The 27065-nt window shown below is 42.9% G+C and overlaps 2 protein-coding genes and 1 long non-coding RNA gene across 5 annotated transcripts; 2 read left to right on the top strand and 1 right to left on the bottom strand.

Annotated features, from left to right (window-relative positions):
* Nucleotides 1–3142: 3142 nt before the first annotated feature.
* LOC112268593 lies at nt 3143–22610 on the top strand. The gene is made up of 4 exons (XR_002959893.1): nt 3143–3154; nt 4678–4682; nt 13311–13313; nt 22506–22610. It is a non-coding gene; the product is annotated as an uncharacterized LOC112268593 (long non-coding RNA).
* On the top strand, nt 14125–16619 carry LOC104584910 (tyrosyl-DNA phosphodiesterase 2). 3 transcript variants are annotated; one of them, XM_024454409.1, is made up of 4 exons: nt 14125–14284; nt 14354–14542; nt 14993–15252; nt 15803–16619. In XM_024454409.1, the coding sequence occupies exons 2-4, from the start codon at nt 14356–14358 to the stop codon at nt 16448–16450; spliced, it is 1095 nt and encodes a 364-aa protein (XP_024310177.1). In that variant the 5' UTR covers nt 14125–14284; nt 14354–14355; the 3' UTR covers nt 16451–16619. The 3 variants fall into 3 exon arrangements, with proteins under 3 accessions (XP_024310177.1, XP_024310178.1, XP_024310179.1); XM_024454410.1 differs by having other exon boundaries at nt 14125–14542; nt 14993–15045; nt 15136–15252; XM_024454411.1 differs by having other exon boundaries at nt 14125–14542; nt 15784–16619.
* LOC106866801 lies at nt 20900–22447 on the bottom strand. The gene is made up of 3 exons (XM_014902612.2): nt 22304–22447; nt 21447–21503; nt 20900–21360 (listed from the first exon to the last, which is right to left on the bottom strand). Exons 1-3 carry the CDS (start codon nt 22334–22336, stop codon nt 20971–20973), a joined length of 480 nt encoding a protein of 159 aa, XP_014758098.1. The 5' UTR covers nt 22337–22447; the 3' UTR covers nt 20900–20970.
* Nucleotides 22611–27065: the final 4455 nt, after the last annotated feature.

The following is a 27065-nucleotide window of genomic DNA, read 5'->3' as shown; positions in this document are numbered from 1 at the left end:
GGGCATCGGTCAATCGCGTAAAAAGAAAATCAAGCAAACATACGAGAGAGAGAATATGAGTGTGAACCAGATAATATGTAATCTCTCCGGTCTGTAATAGTTGTACTAAATCAGCGACCCATGTAACGCCCCAGCGTCACTCCTGACAGCTCTCTAGGCTTAAGACTGGCCCCAGAGACCAACACATGTCTTTCCAGCGTACTTTGTCCTCACTCATGCGCTCCTGGGAGAAACTTCCGCGTCGGTCAAAAAAAGGTATACCTTGTTGATATGAGTATTCTATCAATCCTATTAAGTCATAGACCAGCGTGTCACAATAAATTTGCATGTTCAGAAAGGAGAAAAGGCCAAAAAAATTAAATTACTCCACAAAGTTTCAGTACTATATATAACTCTCGAGTCAACCATAATTGATCACTTCATTCCTACACTTGACTCAGATCACAGTTATGATGTACTCTTTGGTTTTTCTTATAAATGATGGGTGCTCGGCAATAACAATGACACATTAGCAAATACGTATATGTATGCCTGGTCATGCTCTGTTCCTGGATCTTTCATTTCTTTCTAGTGACCCGGAAACCCAACAAAAATGCTCGGCATAAGCATTGGGAAAGACAATGCTGTTAGTACAACCTAACTTCAGATCTTTCAACATTTGCAGGTCACTCGAATCTGCACCTGCAGGAGCTCGTGTTCGCCAGAGTGTTCTCTACGCAGACCGCCCCAGGCGATCCAGGAGACCTTCTCATGACAAGCTACCGTAAGTGTGCCTATCTGCATCGCATCATCAGTTCGCAGCGTGTTCACTATCATTCACATTAGACTTCGCCCTTCTCGTAGACAAAATTGAATGCCTGCTTAGTTCTTACAATACCTATCATGCATAATATACTCACTGACTACTGAGCATATTGTCGTGCTTGCTTCTTCAGGGTTGAGGAGTATGCCGTAGAGGAGAGCAGCAGGGAGTTTGAAGCACTGATGCTGGATCAATCATTTCCTGCATTTGACTCAGCTGAAAGGTATACACATTGTTGGTTGATCATCATTGACTTTGTAAAAATAGTTGAAGAAAGATTATTTGCATCAGATAAATGGTAGCTTTAGATTAATAACTGATCATGTGGATATTTGTTGCAGTAGCTCCAAGGAATGTGTCTATGAATCTACCAGCAGCGAGTCTGAGTCTGAGTCTGGCCTAGAAATTGAGGAGGAGAAGCCCAAAGATGAATCAGATTCTGACACGTATGTTATTTTCTTTTATTCTTGTGCTGTATTTTGTTGTTTGTAATTTGCTAAGTCTTAAATAAATTATAGCAAGAAACGTCAGCACTAAATTTCGACCTGTATATACATGAATTTGGAACAAAAAACTGCATAACCGTGTGTCAATAGAGTGGTGTAGCACTAGGAAATCTAAGTATTCGGAATTAAACTGCTGACAATCTAATTTATTAATCAAGTGCTACTATACCATGTAGCGTTGCTGTTCATTTGCAGTATTTTTGTTTTGTTTGAGATACTAGCTCAATGCTATTTTTAATTTTTTCATTCTGCATAGCATAACCTTTTACTGTACATTGCCTTTTAGCCTCTGGCTTGTTGCTTGCCTTAACCATATGAGCTTGCTTTCCTTTAGGGAGGAGCTTCAGTGTAAACTCGATGAGCACATACAGATGCTTAGGTCCATGAGCCTCGAGGAAAGGCACGCTTAGATTTTTGCTGCTCGGCAAGCCTCTCTAGCTGCTTGGAAGAAGAGAAGTTCAGCTAAAGTGCATATCGAGAATCTTCCTGGCGCTGTCGAGTGTGCTAGAAAACAGGCTTTGCGAGGCTTCAGTCCCGAGAAACTTCCCGTGGCGTTGAATGGGCTAGGAACAGGCTTTGCTATATTTAAAAGAAACTCAACAAAGGTAAGTTTTCAATTGTCTCATTTTTAATTGCATCTTCTCATTGTGTATCCATCTTCTGCTGATGATATTTTGGCGCTGGTTTCTCTATGCATACTAGCTAAATGTACGTGTGTTGCTACGAAATAAAAGTCATGTATTACATATACATGAGTTGTTTTAAATATTATTTATATGCACATATTTTCTAATTTTATGCTAAGTAAGAATTCTCTCAAAATATTTATCTTCGAAAACAATCATCTTAAAAGTATATGTCAAACCAATCAACTACAAACCAAAAAATGTTGATACATATAGATATCACATTGAATGGGTGACAATCAAGTGATTGTCTATCAAGCTAGGGGTAGTCTCCGTAGGTGAACGGATGACCATGAACTCGGATCTTTAGAAGTGTAAAGATACATTCTGTAGAATTGAGAGTGGACAAGAATGATTTCTTTTACATTTTATCAGGAATTTAGCTTGCATGATCATGCACAGGATGGAAATTTCAATTTATTTTAACAACTGTGTGATATATTTAGTGTTGTGTGAATATGTTTAGTATCTGAACATAGAAAAATATGAACCTTATTCTGCTGCACATTACGAGTTGCTTTTTAATCCAAAAAATGAACCCGTTGGCTCAACCCAGGAATGCCCCTGCTTGCCGTTTGATGTTTTCAACCCTGTGGAATTGGCACTGTGAAGGAAGCTTTCCTATGGAATAATGTGCGTGTTTTCTCTCTCCAAACACTAGCAAAGGGCAATATTTCATAGGAACAGTGGTCGTGTGAAATTCCCGTAGGAATCCTGTGAAACAAACGGTGCATAAAAGTACCTATTGGTGTTAGCCACTTTGCACCAGGAACAGTGGTCGTGTGAAATTCCCGTAGGAATCCTGTGAAACAAACGGTGCATAAAAGTACCTATTGGTGTTAGCCACTTTGCACCACATCTGTATCTAGTTCATTTACTCTATTTTTGATGCACTGGGTAGTTTTTAACATGTGTAGGTGCCAAAGGCTTATGTATTGTTGAACATGGTATCATAATATTCTGGTTTCTATTTCGTGTACCTTGTAGGTTTGTACTTGATTGGAAAAATGACAAAATGCATTTAACTGGTTGTGAATACAGGTGCGAAGTTTCTGACAATGATATTATCCAAAATTCGAAAAGTGGCTGACTGAAGAGGCCATGGTGGCTTTCAGAAATTACGCTGAAATAAGCACCAATCTCAAGGTATGTGTAACTTTGTATATTTTATTTGTTTAATCTGCATGGAAGAAGTGTTTTTTCCCCACAATTATGTAGGCTGTCAACTAACAATGGCGCTGCTTTTGTTTAAGGATCTTGAGTACCACTTTGAGGAACTTCTCCACCAATGTTTTAACGTGGAATGTTACTACAAAACATTTCACCATTACAACTTCAGCGTGATGTCTTTCTGATAGATTGGGTTGAAATTAAATCACTCAGCTCGCCCCCGCGTCGCCTCTCTCTGGCGACTCAGGGGCGAAACCCTAGCCGAGCCACCGCCACCCTCCCACCGCCACTCCTCCCTCGCCGCTGCCGCCAGTGAAGGTGGCGGCGAGGCTTTTTCCGTGGCCAGGCCATCCATCCCACGCCCGCGCAGCCCAGCCGTGCTTGCCTGGTTCGCTTCTGGTCAGCGCCGCCCTCGGTCTCCGAGCTGCGCTGTGTGGACTCCCTGCTGCTCTCCGTCGTCCTCACGCGCACCCCCATGCTCCTCCGCCCGCTCAGCCCCTGCTGCGACGGCTGCTCCCCTGTCCCGGCCGGATCCGGCTCGCTGCAGCGTGCCCCGCCGACCAGGTCCTCCAGATCCGGCGACTGCCGTGCCGGATCCGTGCGCCTTCGGGCTCCCAACATGCCGTCGGCCTCGTGTGGTGTAGTCGGTCGCCAAAGCTAGGCCGTCCTCCTCCCGTGCGCCTCCCCAAGATCCTCCACGGCTCCACCGCATGCTCAACTCTTCCCCACCCTCCCCAAGCCTCTCCTGGCTAGACCGAGGCGCCCCCCGGCCGGATCCTGCGGTCTAGTCGAGGGATACGGCCTCTGCAAGGTCTGAATCGGGAGGGGCTCCGCTGCCACCCACTGCTTCCTCCTGCTGCCCCTTCGCCTCGCGGTTGCCGGCGGCGTTAGCCCGGTGGACCTCCGCGTTCTTCTGCTGGTGTGCCTCTCCGTGTTGTGCTGCCTTGGGACCCCAATCCTTGGCCGTGGGGAGCACCTGCCACCTACTGCTTCCGGCTCCCCGTTGTTCCCCTCCATCTCTGCCTCCGGGCGGCCACGACCACCCCCATTCCACCTGCCATCCCATGTCAGCCCCTCACAGCCATGTCCTCTCCACCTCTCCCTCAGATCCAATGAAATACAACCCGGTGTTACATGCTGATTTGGGAGATGATTGCTCTCCTATTTTGTCCTCATCCCTCCCTCCGTCTGGTGTGGCATTGCCATGCTCCTCGGTAATCATAGTATGCAATAGGCAGCTGTGGTGGCGGCACCGCCTAACGGCTGGTGCCGTGGTTTGGATTTGGAAGTCTGTACACCCTGTGATGATGTATTCCAGGATCCATGGTCTTGCAGATGGCGGCCATGGAGGCGGCATCCTCCAACCGGAGTTGGCCGTGATAGAGTGTGTGTGCCGGCTAAGTTTTTCGGATATGAGAATCTGACCTTCCACCTTTCGACCCCCATTCATATGTTAGCTCTTCCACAATCTCCATCTTGCTGCTTTCAGGTAGCTGTTGCCTCCATCAACTAGGTGTTGTATGGTATCCTTCATCTACACTCAACGAGGGCCTAAAACCATCCGTCTGTGAGATAATATCTCTAGTGATACCCTTTGATATCATGCCATTGTGTGCCTTCTTCTCCCCATCTTCCTTGGGAAACGACCGCCCTTTTGGTGGAGTTTTTGTGTTCTACTCATGCATGATTGACAAGCTTGAGTCTTCCTTATGTTCTTCGGATGCTCCCCCAATTCCCCGGGACTATGCCGTCCTTCCGGTGGTGAGTACTTGGAAACGTGAATGTGGCGAAAGTGCAACTCTTTGTTCGATGCTTGGTGGCGGCTGTCCTTGGTTGTTGGTCTTGGTGTCACTTTTCTATAGAGCTCTCATATTTCCCTGTATTTTTCTACCTTTTTTGTTTTGTTCTTCAAAGTACTTGCTGCTGCAAGATGTAATACTCATCGGCCAAGGATGGCTGATTAAAAGGTAGCCACCGATTTCTAGCGAGTCTACCTTTCCCTTGTAATGTTCTCGTTTTGAGTAATATAATTCAGGCGGGGAGAAACCCCCCACCCCACCCCCCTTGATTCCTAAAAAAAAAAAAACTTCAGCGTGAAGGTGAAGAACCCCAGTTCAGTTGATTGTACAGTGACAATGTATTTTGCTGAAGTAAAGGAAATATTTGGGAGGAAATACTATACTTGCCGCCCTCTGGAATCAAATGAAAATGGTACCAATTTTTGTCTGAACAAATCATATACGACTAATTTTAGTTGTATAACATAGATTTTTAATACAATTTAATTTATTTGTTTCAGGTCATTGTTATGCGTGCGTTAACCAAGGAGTAACTGAACTGAGGCATCCAGCTACAGGGGGATTTGACACGGGTTTTTCAGATACTGTTTCCCTTATATGTAGGTGGATTACCTGCACTTGTTATGAGCAGGAACCGGGAGATAAGAATTAGAAGTTGAATATAAGACAGATCGATTCTGATTTTTTTATTTTATTTGCGAGAAAGAACGATTCTGATTTAGGCGTGATTTGCTCTGGATCTAGACATTTAGTCGTTCAGGCTCCAGATACTCAAAGATGATGATTATGACAGTGTATTTTCAGTAATGTTTCTGTACCTACTCCTTCTGGTACAGCATTATTTTCATAAGATTACAGCAGGTAATCTATTACTTAAACGCGATGAAAATACGTTAATTTGGTCAAACACCGCGTTTATAAAGTAATAAACAACCAATGTTTATCAGTAAAAAGCATGTAATATTAGTGACATGTTAAGCGAGTGCTAAACAGGAAATTAGCTCAACAGTTACATCCAAAAGCAATTTCAAGCCTAATATTTGATCCTTAGCAAACAAATAGACAGTTCTGGAGTCATTTTTTTTTTTCAGAATAAGTTCCAGAGAGTCATTTAAGCAAAACAATACAACATGAATAAATTATAGTGTAATCACACAAACTATTTGTTAGTACATTTTGTGTGAATTAACCCTAGAATAAAAAAGGTATCAACCCTAGATACCTTTTTGCACAGCTGACAGCTCCTTGGGACCATGGCTTAATCTCCTGTGGGCGAATCTTGTTGTTTGTTAGTACATTTTATAAGTCTTAAACTCGTTAAAGTAATCAATCCTCACAGCGATAAAATGCCGCATACCATTCAAATATGTTTGATTCATCATCAACTTTGTAAAAATAGTTGAAGAGGATTATTTATCAAACAGAAGGTAGCTTTAGAATAATCACTGATTCTGCGGATATTTGTTGCACTAGGATAATGGAATGTGCTTATGACACTGCGAACAGCGACACTGCCCCAGAAATTATCATGACTGGTTCAGAAAGTATTGAGGTGGCGGACAAGCTCAAAGATGAATCAGAAGATGATTTGTAAGTATATTTTTTTATGTTGTTATAATCCCGTGTTACATTTTGTTGTTTGTAATTTGTAAGTCTAACACATTAAACCTCAAAGTACTAAATTTTTACCTGTGCATATATGGATCAAATATTGGAAAATAAGCAAAAGAGCAACATGTCATTAGTGTGGTATGGCACAATAAAATGTAGGCACCGTGAATTAAAATGTTGACATTATAATTTAGTGATCACATGCTGCCGTCATGTAGCTAATTAGATATAATCCTGTAAAGTACAGAACATTGATGTAGGTTGTAATACTACCAGCAAATAATAAGCAGCCAAACATGTGTTGCTGTTCATCTGTAGTAATATAGTGTTTTGTTTTGTTTTAGAGAGAGAAGTTCGCTAGCTCAATGCTACTCCGTATTTATTAGTTTTCATCGTGTAGCGTAACCTTTTTGATGTATATTACCTCGCTACGGGGAAAACGGGTGTTGCCGGAGGCCCGGAACCTCCGGCTTTCTGTCGGGGCCTCCGGCAAAGGGCGTCGGTACCAAGACCTGCCGGTAAAGGCTTCTTTGCTGGAGGCCTTTTCACGGGCCCTTCGACAAAGCCTTTGCCGGCGGCATTTCGTGGCTCTCGGCAAAAAAAAGGAGATAACAAGAACAAACGGCACGGCGTGGCTTTGCCAGAGGCTCCCTTTTTGGCTTTCGGCAAAGAAATTCCAACTTAAAAAATAAAATAAAAACAGCACAAAGCCGCCTGCCGCTGCAGCCCGCCGTCAAGCTGCTGCTCGGGGGCCGCTCATCCGCCGCCGCTGCTCTGGGGAGAGAAGGGGAGAGATAGGGGCGCGAGGAGAGCCAGGGCAGCCCGCGTCCGCCCGCCGCCGGAGCTGCTGGCCGCGCCTCGCCGCCTCCGCTGCGGTCGCCCGCCCGCACCGCTGCGTCGCCGTGCCTGCTACCCCGCCCCGCCGCGAACCTAGCTGGGCCGCCTGCCTGCCGCCGCTGCCCACGACCGCTGCCCCGCCTCGCCGCCCCTACTCTTCGCACCACCTGCCGCCGCACGCACGCTCCGCCGGTCGAAGCCGGGTCATAGAGAGAGAGGGAGAGAGAGCATGCGCCGCCGCTGCTTGCCGCGCCGCCGAGCGGCCCACCTGCTGCCGCGCCTCGCGCTGCCGCCGCTTGCCTTGCCGCCGGGAGCGCCCCCTGCTGCTGCGCCTCGCGCTGCCGCTGCCACCCCTCGCTCCGCCGCCGCAGACCGCCGCCACTGCCTCGCCTCGCCCCGCCGCAGCACCTCGTGCGCCGCCCCTAGCCCCGCCGCAGCCTGCAGTAGGGAGTGGGCAGCGGCTGCAGGCATCAGGGCCGCACCGCCTCGCCCCTGCAACAGGGAGGAGGAAGGGAGAGAGAGGGGCTGGGAGGGAGGAAGAAGCGAGAGAGGGCTGCCACTGTTGCTGTGCCACCGCTCGCCGTCATGTTGGTGCTGCTGCGCCGTTCGGGGAGATGGGACGGAGGAGGAGAGAGATAGGGAGACAGTGGAGGAAGAGACAGAGAGAAAGGTACACGGGAAGAGGAAGAGACACAGAGCACATGGGAGGAGGAAGAGATAAGAGACGAGAAAGAGAAGAAAAGAGATGAGCGGCCCGAATCGCACCACGTCACCAATCCGTGGCGCGGTCACGCGGATCGGTGACATGGCCGAGGTCTTTGCCGAAGGCCAAGCCGCCGGCAAAGAATTTCAGGCTTTGCCGAAGGCCAGGCCGTCGGCAAAGACTATTTTTTTCTTTTTCTTTTGCGTATATTAAATTGGTAAGGTTTGACCCATTTTAATTATTTATATTGGCCTGCAATTTTTATCCCAAGTTTACATACCCATAACATGGCACCATGCAAAAAGTTGTTCATTTTTGATAAAGTTTTATTATTATTTCAATTTTTTCTATTAAACGGCTCTAGAAAATGATAAGTAATTATTTTACATATTAGGTGTTGATTTTAATTCATATTACTCATCACTGATGCTAAATGAAAGCACGGTAAAACAATGAACTGAAAAATTTGAAACATTATTGCGAAACTTGGTTCGGGACTTAAATTAGAAGGTTCATTCTCGAGTCGTGCGATTTGTGAAGAACGTACCCTTTCACTTTTGTGTATTGGTTTGAAATTTTTATCACAATCTTATATATCCATAATATGACTGCATGACAAAATTTGGTAATTTTTGACACAATTTTAGTATTATTGAATATTTTCCCTAAAATGGCTCTAAATATTGATAAATAATAGTTTTACATAAATATTGACATTACTCATCATTAACAGTAAATGAAACCATATTAAAAATTTCAACTCAAAAAATGAAAAAATATATTGCAAAACTTGGTTCGGGCCTCAAATTGGACATTTGAGCGCTAAGTTCAGGAACTTATACGAAGATGGTGCAATTTGTGAAACATGTACCATTTTAATTTTGTATATGGACCTGTAATTTTTATCCCGAGTTTATATACCTACTAGCGAGGAGCCCGTGCGATGCCACAGAACAACAAAAGCTGAGGTAAGACGTGTCAAGATCTAATAGGCCAAGCAGGGGGTGAAGTGTTTAACATGCGATTGGCCAACATGTTAATTTGAAACATTATGCAATATTTAAAAGCTGAAGCCAATTTATTATTTAATATAAAATAATAGTTTGTTTCCATTTGCCATTTCATACCAAATATTACATATATCATACACCCAAATAACCCTCAATGCTACAGTATTAAATCCCCATGTACCAAAATCACAAACATAGATTCTCAAATACTCCCTCCATTGAACTAAAACAACAACAACAATTTAGGATCGTTGGGAGTAACTGCATGGATGTTTTCTTTCTTATAGCCGACTTGTCATCAAAGCTAATATGCTCCTTCTCTGCTGAAGCTCTTCCAAGTTAGCTGACATATCAACCTGACATCATGCAAATAAGAAATGTATACGAATCAACAAAGTTCAGACAAAAATAATACTATTACCATGTAAAAAACATTTTAAAAAAAGAACTTGAGCCTTCTATCTTGTTACAGCTGTAATCTGAATACTGCTAACTGCTAAGACTTTGTGATCCAAAATCCTCAAAACAGTGAACATGTACATGAAGCTCTATGCTATAGCTGCTTACAGTGACAGAGTAAAGATTTATACAGTTTGCACAGAAAAGAGATTCATAAGACAAACCTTCCCTTATTCATAAGACACACCAACAGTCCAAGGTGATGGAAGATTTTGAAGGAACTTACACTGCAACTCTACCGGTGCATGTTCTCTTGGGCCCTATTTAGAAGAGAGTATAAAATAGCTCATTCCCATTTACTCTGTTGCAGGATCATTAGTTCAACATGTGATCTTATCAATTTTGTTAGAATCATAGAAAGGTTGCCGAATGATCTAACAATGAACCAAAGCTGTTAGGAAATCACAACCACATAGAAGTATTAGGATTAAAACCAATTGCCTAGCTCACAACTGCATATCATGAATATGCCATATGCAAGATAGTGGGATGTATCAGATTAGAATAGTTAAAGTAATCACACAAAAATTGGACAAAAACATTATTTTACATAGAGAATGGATACATTTTCTGTACCAAATGGGTCTAGCACAGAAAAAAAATAGTTTTCCGTCAGTCTTTTGTTCTAGTACTGATATGATTGAGATTTACATAATGGTCAGTGGGACTACCACAAAAAAAATAGTTTTTCTTGAGCCTTTTGTTCTAGTACTGATATGATTCGGGTTTACATAATGGTCAAGTTTACACATTAGAGTTGGTTACACATATAGTCCGTAATGTAATGCCGTATGTCCATACTAAATAGATACTGCAATCTAATAGCTATCGTCACTGTACATATGATCAAAACCGAACTGAGAAGGATCAGACCATGTAAAATTCAAGTTATTGCAGAAGCAATCTGCTGACATTGTACTTATCGGAACAGACAATCTTCAAACTCGTGATAATTCAAGTTAATATAGAGACATAATACAGGACAAATTAGATCAAAACCATCAGATAATTTATATCAATTGGACAAAAACTCATGCTGTGAGTGCATAAAAAGCATAGAGTACCAAACCAATGCAAGTAATGCAACAATCAACTCCAATTAGTTTGGGTTCTGACACCCAGATTTGAGCAACAAATGCAGGCTTTCAGCTCTGCTCACCCAGGATCCAATTTTGACTCCAAGAATCCTACCATACCATAGAAGGCCCAAATCAAATCTATTGTCTGCAGCTAAATTAAATTGGCACGCGATGCAAGGAGCACCACCACCGGAATTAGCATCAGCAGCCTAGTTGGGTTGGGTTTGGTTCAGTAGGGAAGCATGAGGTGGGAGATCTTGCCCTCCTCGCCGGGCGTGGTCACCATTCGGTCGGTGGAGCGAAGCCAGATGCAGACTACGAAGAAGCTAAGGACGAACGGGCGTGGGGGTTGACAAAAGGTTGGACGAATGAGGACGGACGAACGGCGGCACCGCCTCGCCCCCGAGCACCAGTTCCCCGCCGCCGTCAACAACGCCGCTGCTGCGCTCCTCTGGCTCGCCTTGCAGTCGGCACCAGTGGCGACCCATGGGCGTGGGCATGAGGGATTTGGGATCGGGGTGGAGGGGAGTTGTTTTTCTCCGTTACGTATGTGATTAGTGTGTGTCGGACGGACTCCAGCAAGGGAAGAGCCGAGCGAGGAGGGGGCACGACGTACGGCCAACGCGCAGTAGAGGTGACTGGTGGGGGTGGATGCGGCGCAGAGGGCGGAGCCCACGGCCGTCGCGAGGGGTGAGGGGAGACAGTGGTCGCGATGGCCGACGGGAGGAGCGGGAGAGCCGGAGAGGAAGTGGCGCAGGCGCAGTGGTGGAAGGCAGGAGTGGGAGAGCCGGAGAGGAAGCCAGAGGACGGAAGTTATTTTTCTTTGGTGGCGGGGTGTTTCCTTCGTTTGCTGCGCGGCTGTAATCTGAACGTCAGTGTAGTTAGATCGGACGGTTCACGGTGAGTGGATGGTGAGCCATGGATAAACTGTGTGTTTATAGTAGTAGAGATAAAATGACACCATGCCAAAAAATTGTTCTTTTCTGACAATGTTTTAGTATTTTTTTTCATTTTTCCCTACTAAACGGATCTAGAAATTGATAAATAATTATTTTAAATAAAAATTATGATTTTAATTCACATTGCTCACCATCATTGCCAAATTAAACTACAATAAAAATTTCAACTCAAAAAGAGGTGGTTTAGATCATAATTTAAAACAAAAGAGAAATGGGATAGAAAAGAAAAATACGAAAAGAATATCTTTGCCGTAAGCCCGGCCGCCGGCAAAGGCCGGTGCTGTTTTCTCGCCGTTACTACAACGTCAAGTCCACGTGGCCACCTTCTTTGCCGGAGGTCTTTTTTATTCTTTGCCGGGGATTTTTTGTTTTCTTTGCCGGCGGCTTTTTTATTTTGCCGCCGGCAAAGCCTTCTTTGCCAGAGGCCCGAGAAAAAGCCGCCGGCCCTCCGGCAAAAAACGTTTTTCCCGTAATGCCTGTTAGGCTTAGATTTCTTGCTTGCTGAATGCTGTTGACCATATGGGGCATGCTTTGCTTAGGGAGGAGCTGCGGCGTTCAGCCAAGGAGTACAGAGCGGAGTATGAGTCTCTCAGCAGGAAGGAATGGTCAGATAAGTTAATGGCTGCTCACGCCGCCAATCTAGCTGCTATATGCGAAAGGGATGCAGCTAGGCGGCGTCTTCCCGATGCTCTCAAGTGGGCGAGATGGGAAACACCCCCTGTCCCGCTGCAGAAGCCTTGGACCAGTCCAGGAAGTAAACTTCTTCGTATGTTAGGATGGTCATCTTCTGAAAATGATGAAAGCAGTGTGGTGGCACATCCACGGGATGAACATCTGTCTCGGCAGCGTCCTCCTAGTTCCCAATCAAGGTAAAGTTTTTGATCATCTCGTCTCTCTTTCATCTGACTGTCTTAATTACTAATCTCTCTCTCTCTCTCTCTTGAAAAGTATTATGTGGGGCATGTTGTAGTGAATTAGTTTAAAAAATTTCTCGTATGCGTTGTCCGCGAGTGCCTTCTGCTCGATTGGAAAATAAAAGGATGGGATCTTAAACATTTCATGACCACAGATCTGAAGAATCTTATCACGACGATTGCAGGTCCAATGATTCTGATGACGATTATGAAGAACTTAGTGATCAACAGATCATTGAGAACGGAAGAAAATGGATGTCTGAGGAGGTGATGATCGCTTTCAAAAAATATACCGAAAATTGTGCTGACCAGACGGTCAGTGTTCTCTCCCTCAAGTCTCGTGTCTTGATACATCAATAGATAGAAAACTGAAAAAGTTATGTATAATGGAAGCCTGCACGATATCACGCACTGTTGAACTTTGTATTCTCTTGTTTAAACTGCAATGTAGAAAGAAAGAAAAATGTAATTGAGCATTTCTGTAATCAAATAAATTTGAAACTAACAAAGTCTTGATTTGATCTCTAAACAGGGGCTCGACTACCAGTTCGGCGAACTCCTGCACCAGTGCTTAAACGTGGAGAATTATTACAAAACTTTTCACCACTTCAACTTCACAATGAAGATGAAGGATCCTACTTCAAGTGGCTGGAGAGTGGAGCTCTACTTTGCGGAAATAATGCAGATGTTTGGGAAGAAACATTATTTCTGCTGCCCTCTGGAATCACTTGAAGATGGTACCGACTAATTCTTGCCTCTGATTTTTTTTTCTCAGTGAGTGAAAATAGTTCGCCTGTGATAAATGCAATTTGGTGGGTTAATTAGTTGATAATGTGTTCCAGGTCATTGTTATGGATGCAAGAACCAAGGAGTGAATGATCTGAAGCACCCGGCTACAGGTGGTTTCGACCAGGGATGCCCTGCCTCTACGTTTCCTTACATGTAGGATTGAAACCCATTATTTTTCAGCTGTCCTCTGGAATCAAGTGTCAACAAAATCATGTATGGGCTGTCTAGTCGTGCAGTTCTGAATATTACTGACTTATGACTGATTTTGTATCATACAATTCCGTACAAAAATCTAATGTCGTCCTGAAACTATAAGTGGGTGGAAGAAAAATGTCGTCCTGCCCAAGAGAGAAAAAAGATGTAGATAGCGTTTTTTGCGCGCTGAAACTTGCTTAAATTGCCGTCACGGTTTGAGAGACCCGACCTCCCCTGCTGTACATACGCGGGACAAATCCGGTGTATATTTTCTGGAAGTTGATTTAAAAAATCGTGCTTCGTTAATTACAAATGCCCAGACAAACCCTAGTGTGTCCAAACATGGATTTCTTAGATTTTTCTTGAGAGGAACGGCCAAAGCTTTATACTCAAAATTACAGGGATAGAAATGTTTGCTGGTGAACTTGTAAGTTTTAAAGAAAATGCTAAACAGGCCGAGCCATACCAGCCCGCAAAGCCGAGGCCCAGGCAGCCTATGCCGGGCATGCGGGCCAGGCCCGAGCCTGGCCGGGCCCCCATGTCCGTGGGCTTTTTAAAAACGGCCCGCCCCGGTGGCCACCTATACCTTCCACCGCCGCCGCTGTCCTTGATCTAAAACTCCGACGGAAGCTCACCGGCCCTCTCCTCGGCGGCCGCGCGCGCCTCGTCAGGATCTCGAACCGCCGCCGCCGCCAATGTACACGAGTAATCTGTAGCTTCTTCTTAGCCTACAATCTGCAAACAATTTGTTTGCGTAAAATCCGGGTAAAATCAGTTTTCTTTGATGCGGTTTTCCGGCCGGAAACTCGCTAACGAAACAACCCCCCTTCGCAGCAATGGCCGCAGCCCTCCTCCGCCTCCAGCCCAAACCCTTCCTCCTCCCAAGACCTCTTGCCCTTCTCTACCCAACCACGATCTTGCCAGCTTCTTTCCCTTGGCGCACCGCGCTGCAGCTGGGAGCCCCCGGATGGAGCCTGCCGCCGCTGTGGGCCAAGGAAGGCGCCCAGGGGAATGCCAAGAAAGGTTTGTATATATTATAGTATGATTTAATCATGTTCTTTGTGGATTTTTCTATCACGGTTGTTGAATGTGCCAGGTGAGCCCCTTGTGCAGGGGTTTCTTTACATGACAGTATTCAGAATTCGTTTAGCTTTAGTTTCCCTGACATTGTTTTCAATGGGATTGATGTTCGTTTGTGGCAAATTATGATTGCAGGCTGACACTGAGTAGTTATATTGACTGAAAATCGATATTTATTCCATTCCTGGTTATCTATGATTTTTTTTTGCGAATCTAGGAATATTTTTATGTTGTGTTACCATTACACATTTTTTCCTCTGCAAACTCCGAGTAACAAATATGGCTGGTTACTTTATGAAAGTTAGAACCTGATTACATCTTTCAATTTGTGACTAATTTTTGTATTTGTCTGATCTGGTATTGTCAAATTAATTTTTGTTTGTCTTTCCTCAGAAAATTCAGAGACCCATTTGGATTCGAAGACCATCAAAATCATGACATACAATGTATGGTCCAGAGGTATTTTGCAGGGCCTCAGGATGTATGCTCTTGGAGATCTTATTCAGCGCCACAACCCAGATCTTGTATGTTTGCAGGAGGTTACACCAGACATACAAAACTATCTGAAACGAAGCTGTGCTTCATGGCAAGAATACGAATGTGTATCACCAGATGAGGAGGATGTAGAAAGACACAGATATTACTGCTTGCTGGTATTATACAACATTGTCTTTTGTTTTCATATATTGCATTAGTTAGAAGCATCTGGGAAGATTTTATTTACTGCTCTTCTTAGGAGGCCTACATGCAAATACTAATTTGTAATCTCCACTGAAGTAAAGCGGGTTGTTTTTTACTTCAAATTGTCTCTAGTGATATTGAAATTTAAGAAAGACGTCAGATTACGAAAGCAAATTTTCAGAAAATTGATGTTTTTCCTTATGATAAATCAAAATGATTTTACATTTTCTCGAGCTCTGTGAGAATACAGAGTTTGGCTTCTGCAACCCACACGGTGCACTTCTCATTATATTTATAGCACAGGTGGTTACAAGATCAACATGTAATTAATACTCCTTTCAACATGGAAATAAGGCATGGTTATTACAATCTACAGGATCCTAACTATACAGGAGAGTTTAAGTTAACAAGCTCAAAGTTTTGAAGACTACTCACGACATGACTTCACATTTCATATTTTTCTATCTTGTAATGTTCTTATTTATGTAGTTCGTTTACCTCAGGAATATGATTCGGTTGCAGATGAGCAAGATGCCGGTGAATTCTTCTGAGCTCATCTACTGGACCAAGCCCAAAGGTGGAAGGGGCTTGTACACCGTATATGTCACTATCGGAGGAGGGAAGAACTTGGTCTTGGCTACAACCCACCTAGAGGGACGGGTCGTCAGATATTTCAAGCCTGGGCGGATTCATAGTAAACGGACCAAGAAGCAACGAAAAGAAGAACGTTTGAGGAAAAACGAAAAGAGAAGAGCTCAGGCGGAAGCGTGTAGAAGACTTTTGCCTGCCCATCCCAATGTAATACTTTGTGGGGACATGAACTGGGACGACCGAGTAGATGGGTCCTTCCCTCTGCTGGACGGGTTCATTGATCCTTGGATTGTGCTGAAGCCAGGTGAAAATGGCTATACATACGACACAGAAGCTAATGCCATGCTTGCGGCAATCGCAGAACACAATTTAGTCAAAAGACAACTGCAGGGGAGATTGGACCGGTTCTTTTGCAAGTTGGAAGACTTCAAGATCGAAAACATTGAGATAATCGGGAAGGAGGCTATAGCACTAGACAAACATTTGATCATTCATGAAACTCCCCTATTACCTAGTGACCACTTTGGGCTTGTTTTGACTATCACACTCCGGAGTAATGGAAGTGCCAATAGTAATTGATGTGTGGCCCTCTTCTTCTTTTTTTGAGGAAAATGCCCTCTTTTATTTGTAGAAGCATCACTAGATGTTTCATGGATGCTTAAGTACTATGGGTGTGCTATTCTCTAACCCTAACTTTGTAGAGTTTTTCTCAGGAGGTATCCATTTGATAACATAGGTTACGAGGTTATTCTAAATTCCCAGTTGGCATTGGTAGATTACGTTGCTTCCCTACTGGCATTGTGAATCGGGAGTTTCGGCAGTTCATATTTGTGCTTTCTTGCATCCATGAAATGCTCTGTCAGGCTTCCTTTAGGGGCATAAACACTGATTATGCAGATCAGTTTTGATGACTTTGCCTCTACCCATGAACATGGGCTTGAGTACCAGTTCAGCGAACTCCTGCACCACTGCTTAGACGTGGAGGGTTATGAAAAAACTTTTCACCACTTCAACTGCACGATGAAGATTAATGATCCAAGTTCATGCCCACTGGAATAACTTGAAGATGGTACTGACCAATTATTGCCTTCTGATTATCTTTTTTCCCACTGAAAATAGTTTGCCTGTGATAAATGCAATTTGGTGGGTTAATTAGTTGATAATGTGTTCCAGGTCATTGTTATGGATGCAAGAACCAAGGAGTGAATGATCTGAAGCACCCGGCTACAGGTGGTTTCGACCAGGGATGCCCTGCCTCTACGTTTCCTTACATGTAGGATTGAAACATACAATATTAATTTTCTGCTGTCCTCTGGAATCAAGTGTCAGCAAATCATGTACTCCGTATGAATTGTTTAATGGTGTAGTGCAATCTGCTGGGTTGAGTCTGAATATTACATATGACTGATTTTGTATCACAAAAGCTCCATACAAAGAAGAAAATTTGTCAGCTTTGGACATGTCCTATGTATTCGGAGAAATCGTGTGTACGCCGAGCATGTCTATGTCTTCTCTGAAACTGGAAGTGGATTAAGAAAAATGTTGTCCTGTCCTGCCTAAGAGAAGAAAAGAGATTGATAGCGTTTTTTGCCCTCTGAAACAGGCTTAAATTGCCATTACCGTTTGAGAGACCCGACCCTCCGCTGCCGTGCATATGCAGGACATATCCGGTGTATATTCTCTGGAAGTAGATTTTAAAACGGGTGTTTCGTTAGTTACAAATGCCCACACACAGCTCCAAAGTGCCCCAAACAAGACATTCTTTTTTGAACGTTAGTAGAAGGGCTGCTAAAATTCCATTACAGAAGAAGAGACCAATAGCCACGACCCCGTTTAAAACAGGGCGTTCTTAGAGAATGTACACGGCGCAATGTGATGCCTGACCTGATGAAGCTAAAATATGCGTTACAAATTGTCAAACGGGCTGAACTATGTAGGAAGTTATAGCGATTCCTCAGCTTAATTCAGTGTATAAGACGGCTTAAAACTCGCCGAAGGCAAACTTGTGGCGTCACACCGGCGCGCCTGATCTTTCCGTTCCATGAGTGTCCCCCGGATGCCGGCCCTAGTTCCTCTTCTATATAGTTGTTCTTGTCGTACATCTTTTCTTTTGCTCTTGTTTGCACTTGTGTTTTTTGTGCTTTCTTGATGAAAATGACAAGTCGGTCGGCGTGTTTGAAAAAAGAACTCCAAGCGCTAAGAAGTAAAGGTGTCAGCAGGCGCGATCTTGATGCAGTCCGGCCCAGCCACTAGTCAGGCCGGAGCTGAGTCAGGCCGGAGCTGGCATGAGAATAACACATAACTTAGCCCATGTCCTTTCATAGAATCCTGGCCCACGTGAGGAGGTGCCTCACCGTCCCAAGAGAGCTCAACGACCCCAGATTTGAATTACGGAAATTGGCTCCACCAGCACCGAGTAAAGACATTTGTACATCGTGGTTAGGTCGTCTACATGTATACATTATGGAGGATGATTTGAAGATGTTTAAATTTAGACAACCGTGTAGACAAGTTGTCGGAGCCATATTTTGCTGTTTCTCTGCCCATATGGACAACCATATACACAAGATGATAGGGAATGCTCTAAAAGTCGGCCTTCTAGAAGGATGCCCTTAGCTTACAATATCCAGTTCGCAAAAAAAAAAGCTTACAATATCCAAACAACTTGTTTCCTAAATTCCGGCGAAAATCAGTTCTGCTTGATGCGGTTTTGCTGACCAAAACTCGCTAACCAAACACCCCCCCCCCCCCCCTCCCCCACTTCGCATTCGCAACCTCAAGCCCAAAAACCTCCCTCCTCCTAAGACCTCTTCCCCTCCTCTCCCCAACCACGATCTCGCCAGCTTCTTCCCCTTCGCGAAGCCTCCGGATGGAGCCTGCCGCCGCTCTATGCCAAGGAATGAGCCGAGGGGACTGCCAAGAAAGGTTTATACACTATAAGATTAAATCATGTTCTTGCGGATTTTTCTATATATGATTGAACCATGTTCTTGCGCCGGGTTATTGAATGTGCCAAGTCAGGACCTTGTGTAGGGATTTCTTCACACGACAGTATTCAGAATTCGTTTATCTTTAGTTTCCCTTACATTTTTTTAATGAAACGGATGTTCGTTTATGGCAAATTATGGTCATCGAAGGCTGACACTGAGTAGTTACATTGACTGAAAATCGACTTTGTTTCATTCCTTGTTTCGTGCTGTGTGAATATTTTTGTGATGTGTTACCATTACGCTTTTTTTTCCAGTAAACTTCTAACAGGTATGGCTGGCTACTTTATGAAAGTTAGAACCTGATTACATCTTTCAAGTTGTGGCTAATGTTTGTATTTGTTTGATTTGGTATACTCAAATTAATTTTTTCATCGTCTTTCCTCTGAAAATTCAGACACACATTTGGATACGAAGACCATCAAAATCATGACATACAATGTATGGTCCAGAGGCATTGAGATGGACCTCAGGAGGGATGCTCTTGGAAATCTTATTCAGCGCCACAAACCAGATCTTGTATGTTTGCAGGAGGTTACACCAGACATACATGAATCTCCGGAAGCACAGTGTGATTCCTGGCAAGAATATGAATGTTCATCCTCACATGAGGAAGATATAAGAAGACAGGGATATTACTGCTTGCTGGTATTATACATCATTGTCTTTTGATTTAATATATTGCATGAGTTAGAAGCATCTGGGAAGATTTTCTTTACTTCTCTTCTTAGGAGGCCTACATGCAAATACTATCATAATCCCCACTGAAGTAAAGCAAGTGTTTTTTACTTCTTATGGTCTAGTAATATTGAAATTTAAGAAAGGCATAAGATTACGAAAGCAAACATAACTACTTATGATATATCATAATGATTTTACATATTTTTTTAGCTCTGTGAGAAGACATTCGGTTTTTGAACCGCGTGAGAAGACAGAGTTTGGTTGAGAACCAAACATAGCTTGGGTGGTCAGCCAGTGAGGTAAGCTGGCAACCCACCAGAGTTCGATCCTCAAAGGTCGAAGGTGGTTACAAGATCAACACGTGCTGTTCCTTTAAACATGGAGACAAGGCACGGTTGTTACAATCTACAGGATCCTAACTATACATGAGAATATACGTTAACAAGCTCAAAGTTTTAAAAAGCTTTCACCCTATGTTTCACATATATGACATGACTTTACCTTGTTTATATAATTTTCTATCTTGTACATGTTCTTGCTTATGTAAGCCCTTTACATCAGGAATATGATTCGGTTGCAGATGAGCAAGCTGCCGGTGAATTCTTCTGGCCACACCTACTGGACCAAGCGCAGAAGTGGAAGGGGGCTGTACACTGTAGATGTCAATATTGGAGGAGGGATCAATTTGGCATTGGCTACAACCCACCTAGAGGGCCGGGTTGTCAGCTATTTCCAGACTTGGGGGTGTCGTAATAAACTGACCAAGTGGGAACGAAAAGATGAGCGTTCGAGTTAAAACAGAAGGAGAAGAGCTCAGGCGGAAGCATGTGGAAGAAGTTTGCCTGTCCATCCCAATGTAATATTTTGCGGGGACATGAACTGGTACGACGAACTAGATGGGGCCTTTTCTCTGCCGGACGGGTTCATTGATCCTTGGGAGTGTGCTGAAGCCAGGTGAAAATGGCTATACATATGACACAGAGCCTAGTGACCCCTTTGGGCTTGTTTTGACCATCAGACTCGGGAGTACTGGAAGTGCCACTAGTAGCTGATGTGAGATCACTAGCTGTTTCATGGATGATCAAGTACTATGGGTGCTCTAGATGATAATGCTATTCTCTCTACCCCTAATTTGTAGAGCTTTTCTCGGGTGCCATCAATTTGATAGCATAGGTTATTCTAATTAAATTCCCGTTCTATTGGCATTGGTAGGTCATGTTGCTTCGCTACTGGAATTGTGATATGGGAGTTTGTACCAGCCTTTCCAATTTGTGCTTTCTTGCATCCGTGAAATGCTCTGCCAGGCTTCCTCAGGCCGAATGACTGACTATGCACAGGTCAGTTTTGATGACTGATGTTCAATAACTTTGCCGCTATCCCTAACATACATTTGCTTCCAAAGCATTGCAACAATCTCTCATCCAGCAAAATTCATCCAAATTCATACAAGTACCAGGTTAGCTCAATAAACTTCCGTAGCAACCAGTTCAACACGTTACTCCCAAATTTATCCATTTTAAAGACACAGAACCAACACAACAGACATGAATGGACTTCAACACCAAAGTATATAAATTCCAGAAGCACGAGCGTGGCACCCATATCCAGATTGCAACCACCTTGCACAACCAGCTTCATGATGCTGCGTGTGAGTAGTAAAATCGGGAAAACCGAGAATGGAAGTCCAACCATTGCAGCCTTCAGTACGGCGTTCACAGGAGTTTTTGCCCAGAAAATAACGCAAACGGCACTGTGTACATTGAGCATTGTAATTCCACTAACAGATGCATCTGACACGGCCTTCAGAAACGCCAACAACCCCTGTAGTAAAGATTGTAAACCTATCTATTATTCACAGTCAAATCAGAAATAAGATGTTGACAATTAATGAATCAACATATTTTTACCAGCTCGCTCACTGGAAACAGCTTGCTATTCTCGTCATTCTCCTCAAGAGGCCCGACCTGCATGAAAGCACTAGGTGTTAATGCTTCCAGGAACTAAACAATTCAAAACATCAAAACAGAACACATGAATTATCTTCCAAGAATGTGCACTGTAGTAATATGCAAGTGCATCACTTCCTTTTAAGTTAGAGATGGAGCACCATACACAGGATCAAAACAAGATATACCAGACACATCATTCTTAATTACAAAATCAATCGAAATAAATAGATCTAGATAAACTAGAATAAAATAGAGCACCAAAGCCTCCCACACAGACGCAATGATTATTATTGGAAAGAGCGACTTGGAACATAACAATCATATATCAATCGGATTTCATATGTAAATCACACCAAGAAAAGTAAAAGCAGGGGTTTCTCTGATCCAAAAGAGCGCCCTACCAAGAAATCCCCCAAAATTACCCTACCAAGAGTTGGCGGCTACCATAATTACAGGCATAGGTAAACTAGTGTTCCGAAGTGCAACATTGTTTCGAGAGTCCAAAAGCATCAAAAGGATGGTTACGAGCACGCCCGGGCAGATGGAGAGCGGGAGGGTGAGTGGGAGGCGTGTCGCCCCACGGCGAGGAGCCCGAAACGGGCGGGGCTATGCCGGCACCAGATTGCTGTACTGCTCGGGCGCTCGAAGAACAAATGTTGGCAGGGCCCAGGGTTGAGGTGGAATCGCGGGCATACTTAGTCGTAGAACCCTAAGAAAACCCTAAATTGATCGCGTCGGCCATTACGGCACCCAAATGCTACTAGGTAGTAGTGAAGATTTCACCCGGGAGAGGAGAGGCAGAGGAGGTTACTCACCTTGGAAGCCCCAGGCACAGCAGCAGCCGCCATGGCTAAGGGAGCCGAAGGCGGAGGCGGAAGCTGAGGCGGCGGTGGCGAGCGAGAAGAGCTCACGGAGAAAAGATGGTCTTTTTTTTTGTTTTTTTTAGGGGAACGGAGAAGAGATGGTCTGATGGGCATGGGGGAGTCGGCCGCCGGGGGATTCCTATTGGGCCTTCAGACTGCCTGTTTCCTTGTAGTAGGATCTTCAACTTTTTGGAATGTTCCAAACTCCACTTGAGCATCCAAATCTGGATCAATACCAGCAAAAACATCTCGGAACAAAGTTCTGGCGCCAGAAGAGCAAAGCAAAGGTAGCATGACCAAAAGTACGCTCAGCCCACATACGTAGTGTGTGTTAAGTACGTAGCGGGCCTTCCCGTTCATGTGCTGCAACCCGTTCATCACGTTCTTTTTTAACGGAGCCCGTTCATCACGGGTTGTTATTATGGTGGTTGGTCAGGTTGTAAAAGTAAAATAAACAAGACCATCTAAGGCTTGATGTAAAAAAAAACATCTAAAAGCAAAAAAAATAAAAAAAATCTAAAATCAAGTACAAGGTGATGTAAGCAGTCTATAAGAGTTTAAATATTATATATTTGCTCAGTTGGAGATAGAGAAGAGAACCAAATACTACTCCTAGACACCACGTGAGATTGCAATGTGAACCACTAATAAAATAGTATATGCTTATAGTCAACCAGTATACATGCATGCTAGATATTACATTAGCTATAGATGATATGGCAAAACCTTATAGCTAGCAATTGGCCTTATTATTACTCTTGCTCTAATGCTACATAAGAATTGATCCAACTCTAGTGAACATCTAAGAACAAGGATAACAGTGCTATAAAAAAGGACAGTGATAGAAAAGTCAACTGCTGGCTATAACGTGTTGCCATGTCATGTAATGACAGCCTAATAGTCAGTATGTATAGTAGTTAGGTATAAATATGTACTACTTTATTAACACTTGGCTTGCATCTCACTTCGCATGCCTAGAAGCTCGTGCTGTAGCTGTCTATTAGTTTACAGCCAGCTTCTGTTCTCTCTATCTCAAATAAGCCAAAAAAAGTATTTTAAGTCTTATAGCCTGCGTACATCATCTTATTAAACTTGCTCTAAGGTTATAGAAGAATTACTTTGAGTCCGAAAGCTGGGAGGAAAGTGAGCAACTAAGCATAAACAGAGCGGGGCTTTTCTACTATTTCAATTTTTGTATGCAAATGGAAGACCATTATTTTGTAGATCATGAAGGAGATACCTCCTTGGTTGCATTTTGGTTCAAATGAAATAATGTGCTACACAACCACCAGAGAAGAGTTCAGACAGAACTGTGCTCACTGCATACTTAAGAAAAGGATACATGCTCTTTGTTAACACCTAGAGCGATTCTATGATAAAAGTTTCCCTCTCCACTCAGACATTCTTCCGTTGATTCTGCTTAGTGCACATCATTTGTGCACATCATCTTCTCCGGTATGGCCTAATTCCTAATGCCTCTCATGCCCACTCTCTGCTTTGATTTTGCCATCTCAGTGTGTTTAAATATAGTTCTTTGTTTTTCTCCTTGATTTATCCATTACGAGGTACAAGAACAACAACTATTTATGATTTGGCAAAACTATATTTTCTTCTTAAGAAAAGATTTCAGTGCATCTACAAAGATGCTACTCTAGTGCATTTGGGTAATGTACGTGTATAAATGAATGGATTAAAACATCTCTCTCACCATAACATGTCATAGGGAGTTAGTTCAATTAGTTTGTTGTTTGCTTTCTCCATCCACTTGCTTCTTTTATATACCTCTGGCTGGCTCAATTATCTCCTTTGCACGTGGATTATTAACTTATCATGAATACGGTTGCTCCATTTGTGCCCTTTCGCCCCCTCCCGGGTTGGTGAATGCCGGGAATTCAAAGAATCAAGTGGGTTCCATTGATAGCATCAAACATGACAAACCTGCATATATATATAGAGAGAGAATTAACGCTGAGACCGATACAGTTTTAGGTATGGAAAATATATTACCTGAATGTAGCATGCAAGCCAAAGAGAACACATATATGTTCCAACTTTTAACATCTAAAGAGGAAGGGATGCAGACACTTCTCACTTAGCTTTTCATATGGCCTTGTTATCCGAATGATCGCCAGTCAATGAAGATCAATCAAGCGCGTTTTTTTATACTGCTTGTTCATACTCCCTCCATTTCAGTATAAAGGGCTACGTGTATCCCTACATCAGCTATTCGATCAATATAAGGCAAATTGTATATTGCAAAAGTTATACCATTTAGCAGAAAACAGAACATTTAAAGTTTTTAATGGTATAATTTTTGTGATATAAAACTCATGTTACATTGATAAATCGTCGACCTACGGCTACCGCGTAGGCCATTTATACTGAAACGGAGACAACATGCGTACCATCTGACAAATTTTAATACATGCATGCACCGAAGTTTTGATTAATTACCTTGTGCAGAGCACACAAATATAATCTGACGGTGTTTTATTTTCATATTAATACTCCAAACAAAATGCAAGATATAAAATACTCTTAAGATACTTAGTTTTATTGGTGCAATTTTGTCAGTACAGTTTTGACTATGTAGCAGCTTTGCCTTGGATGACAGCTATGGGGTGGCTATTTCACAATTCACATGGATGCAACAAATTGTCCGTGATGAAGTCAAAATCGCTCGATAACGAGCTGTCAGTGTTGATAATGATGCATGTAGAGTATAAGTATTGTCAATATCAGCTTAATTGGATTAAACCACAACATTCATTATTTGACGTCGCAAAAAATATTTGTTTCCACGGGGGCCAAAAAGGATTAAAGCAGATTACGTTCATGATCGATATTTGTTGGGTATGTTAAGTTTGTTGGATATTGTTTTTTGCGAACAAGTTTGTTGGATATTTGTTGGGTATGTTAATTAAGTTTGTTTCTAAAGGCCACAGTCGATTGTTGGAATCTACTGATCTTGATCTTCTAAACCATCGGCCATTCTTTGGGAAAAAATATTCAATACTTTTATTTATGTCTGAAATATCAATTAACCATTTTTTTTAACTTCTTCAGGGGACTAGAGATTTATTAAGGCACACCACGAACATCAGCATAAAAAAACAATCAAAAATTAATATAAATTGGTAGCAAACCAATATGCATATACATATCTTAATTTGTTTTCTCATTAGTACCAAAGCAATCTACGGTTTCATGCCAAAAGAGACCTTGGTTTACCGGAACTCCCAATACCTCTCCTCCCTGCCCAAGCTTGCTAGTGGATCTCTGGTCAGTGATATCGAGTAAAGATGATCATAACGTTAAAAACACAATCAATTAACTCTTTTTTTCTGTCATGGCTTGCACTTTTTACAGTCTAGCAGACTAACTTTCATGCACTAGCTCAATGACGTGAGAACCGTAGAGTAAGCTTATTCCCTTCGCCCCATCGTACATGAGTAATAGCTTCTCCTTCAGTGTATAACACGATGACAAAACCATTTATTGGGTAACATAGCACTTCTTAACATGGCAATAATCAAGTCCGTATAGTCTTCGTTTTTTGTTCCTTTCTACATCCCAAGTTGATTTTGAGATGAGCAGGGAAGTGTTTTCTCATGTCCTTCTACAGAATTGTGTGGTCTAATTTATCATGTGAGATACATACTCTCTTCTTCGATACGACAAAGTGCTCGATTTTTCTTAGGGTTCTCAGTAAGACTATTTACCGAGCGGTCTACGAAAAGTGATCATGATGCAATGCACAAAAATATTGCATGATGACCAAAACCTCATAATGGAATACATGGCCCAACAAAATTCCCACTGCCTCACGTGCCTACGAAATGCCGTGGCAGATGATAAGTTCGACACACTCATGCGAATTTTACCCACTAGGAGGAGGAACACAATCAGCCTACGTTTAAATTGTTGGGTAGTTCTTATTTACTTCTCTCTCTCTCTCTCTCTCTCTCTCCCTCTCTCTAAAATCTTCTACTCTATCCGATCCCTAATAAGTGTTTCACATTTAGTACAAAATTGTACTAAACCTAAGACGCTTATTATGATCGGAGAAAGTAATTCGTTTTGTCCTTGCAAGAATAAATGTTAATATACTACCACAAACTACAAAAGTCCATAAGTTTTTCTTGTCCCTACAAGACAGTGCAACTCGATTGATTTTATAGTTCATTTTAAAGTGCCTCTGGAAAGCATATGCCTTGACTTTCCATTGCACTATACATTCAAAAACTGTGCTGCAGTGAGCAACATTGATATTCCACTAAATCAGAATATCTTTTTGTTCCATTCATCCAACTTTCCGTAGATGAGATGCCCGGTGGAACTAGCATCCTGAAGAAGCCCCCGAAAAAACTTGACCTATATCCTGCCCCGAGGAGGAGGAACTAGCATCAAAACAACAAGGCTGTGGAGCAAGCAATCTAACTAATTCTTGGCACTAGCTAATTCTCGACGCCTCCAAGGCCTACGCAATGGTGATAAAAAAAAACATGGTGCAGCAATTTATGGCTCGGTTCTTTTCGGCTTTCAGGAGGGCTTCCCCGAGTAGCTTCCTGAAGAAGCCCCGAAAAAACTTGACCTATATTGAGTTCACAACTATGGTGTATTATATTGCATGCCCGATCTGTCTTTCTATATGCACCATCGTAGCACACACAGAGCAAAATTATGAGAAAGTATATATTGGTTCCACAATTGG

This window comes from Brachypodium distachyon, chromosome 4, assembly GCF_000005505.3.
Source record: "Brachypodium distachyon strain Bd21 chromosome 4, Brachypodium_distachyon_v3.0, whole genome shotgun sequence".
Classification (NCBI taxonomy): domain Eukaryota; kingdom Viridiplantae; phylum Streptophyta; class Magnoliopsida; order Poales; family Poaceae; genus Brachypodium; species Brachypodium distachyon.
Note: the sequence above shows the minus strand (reverse complement) of the source record. Positions and strands in the feature narration are given on the sequence as shown.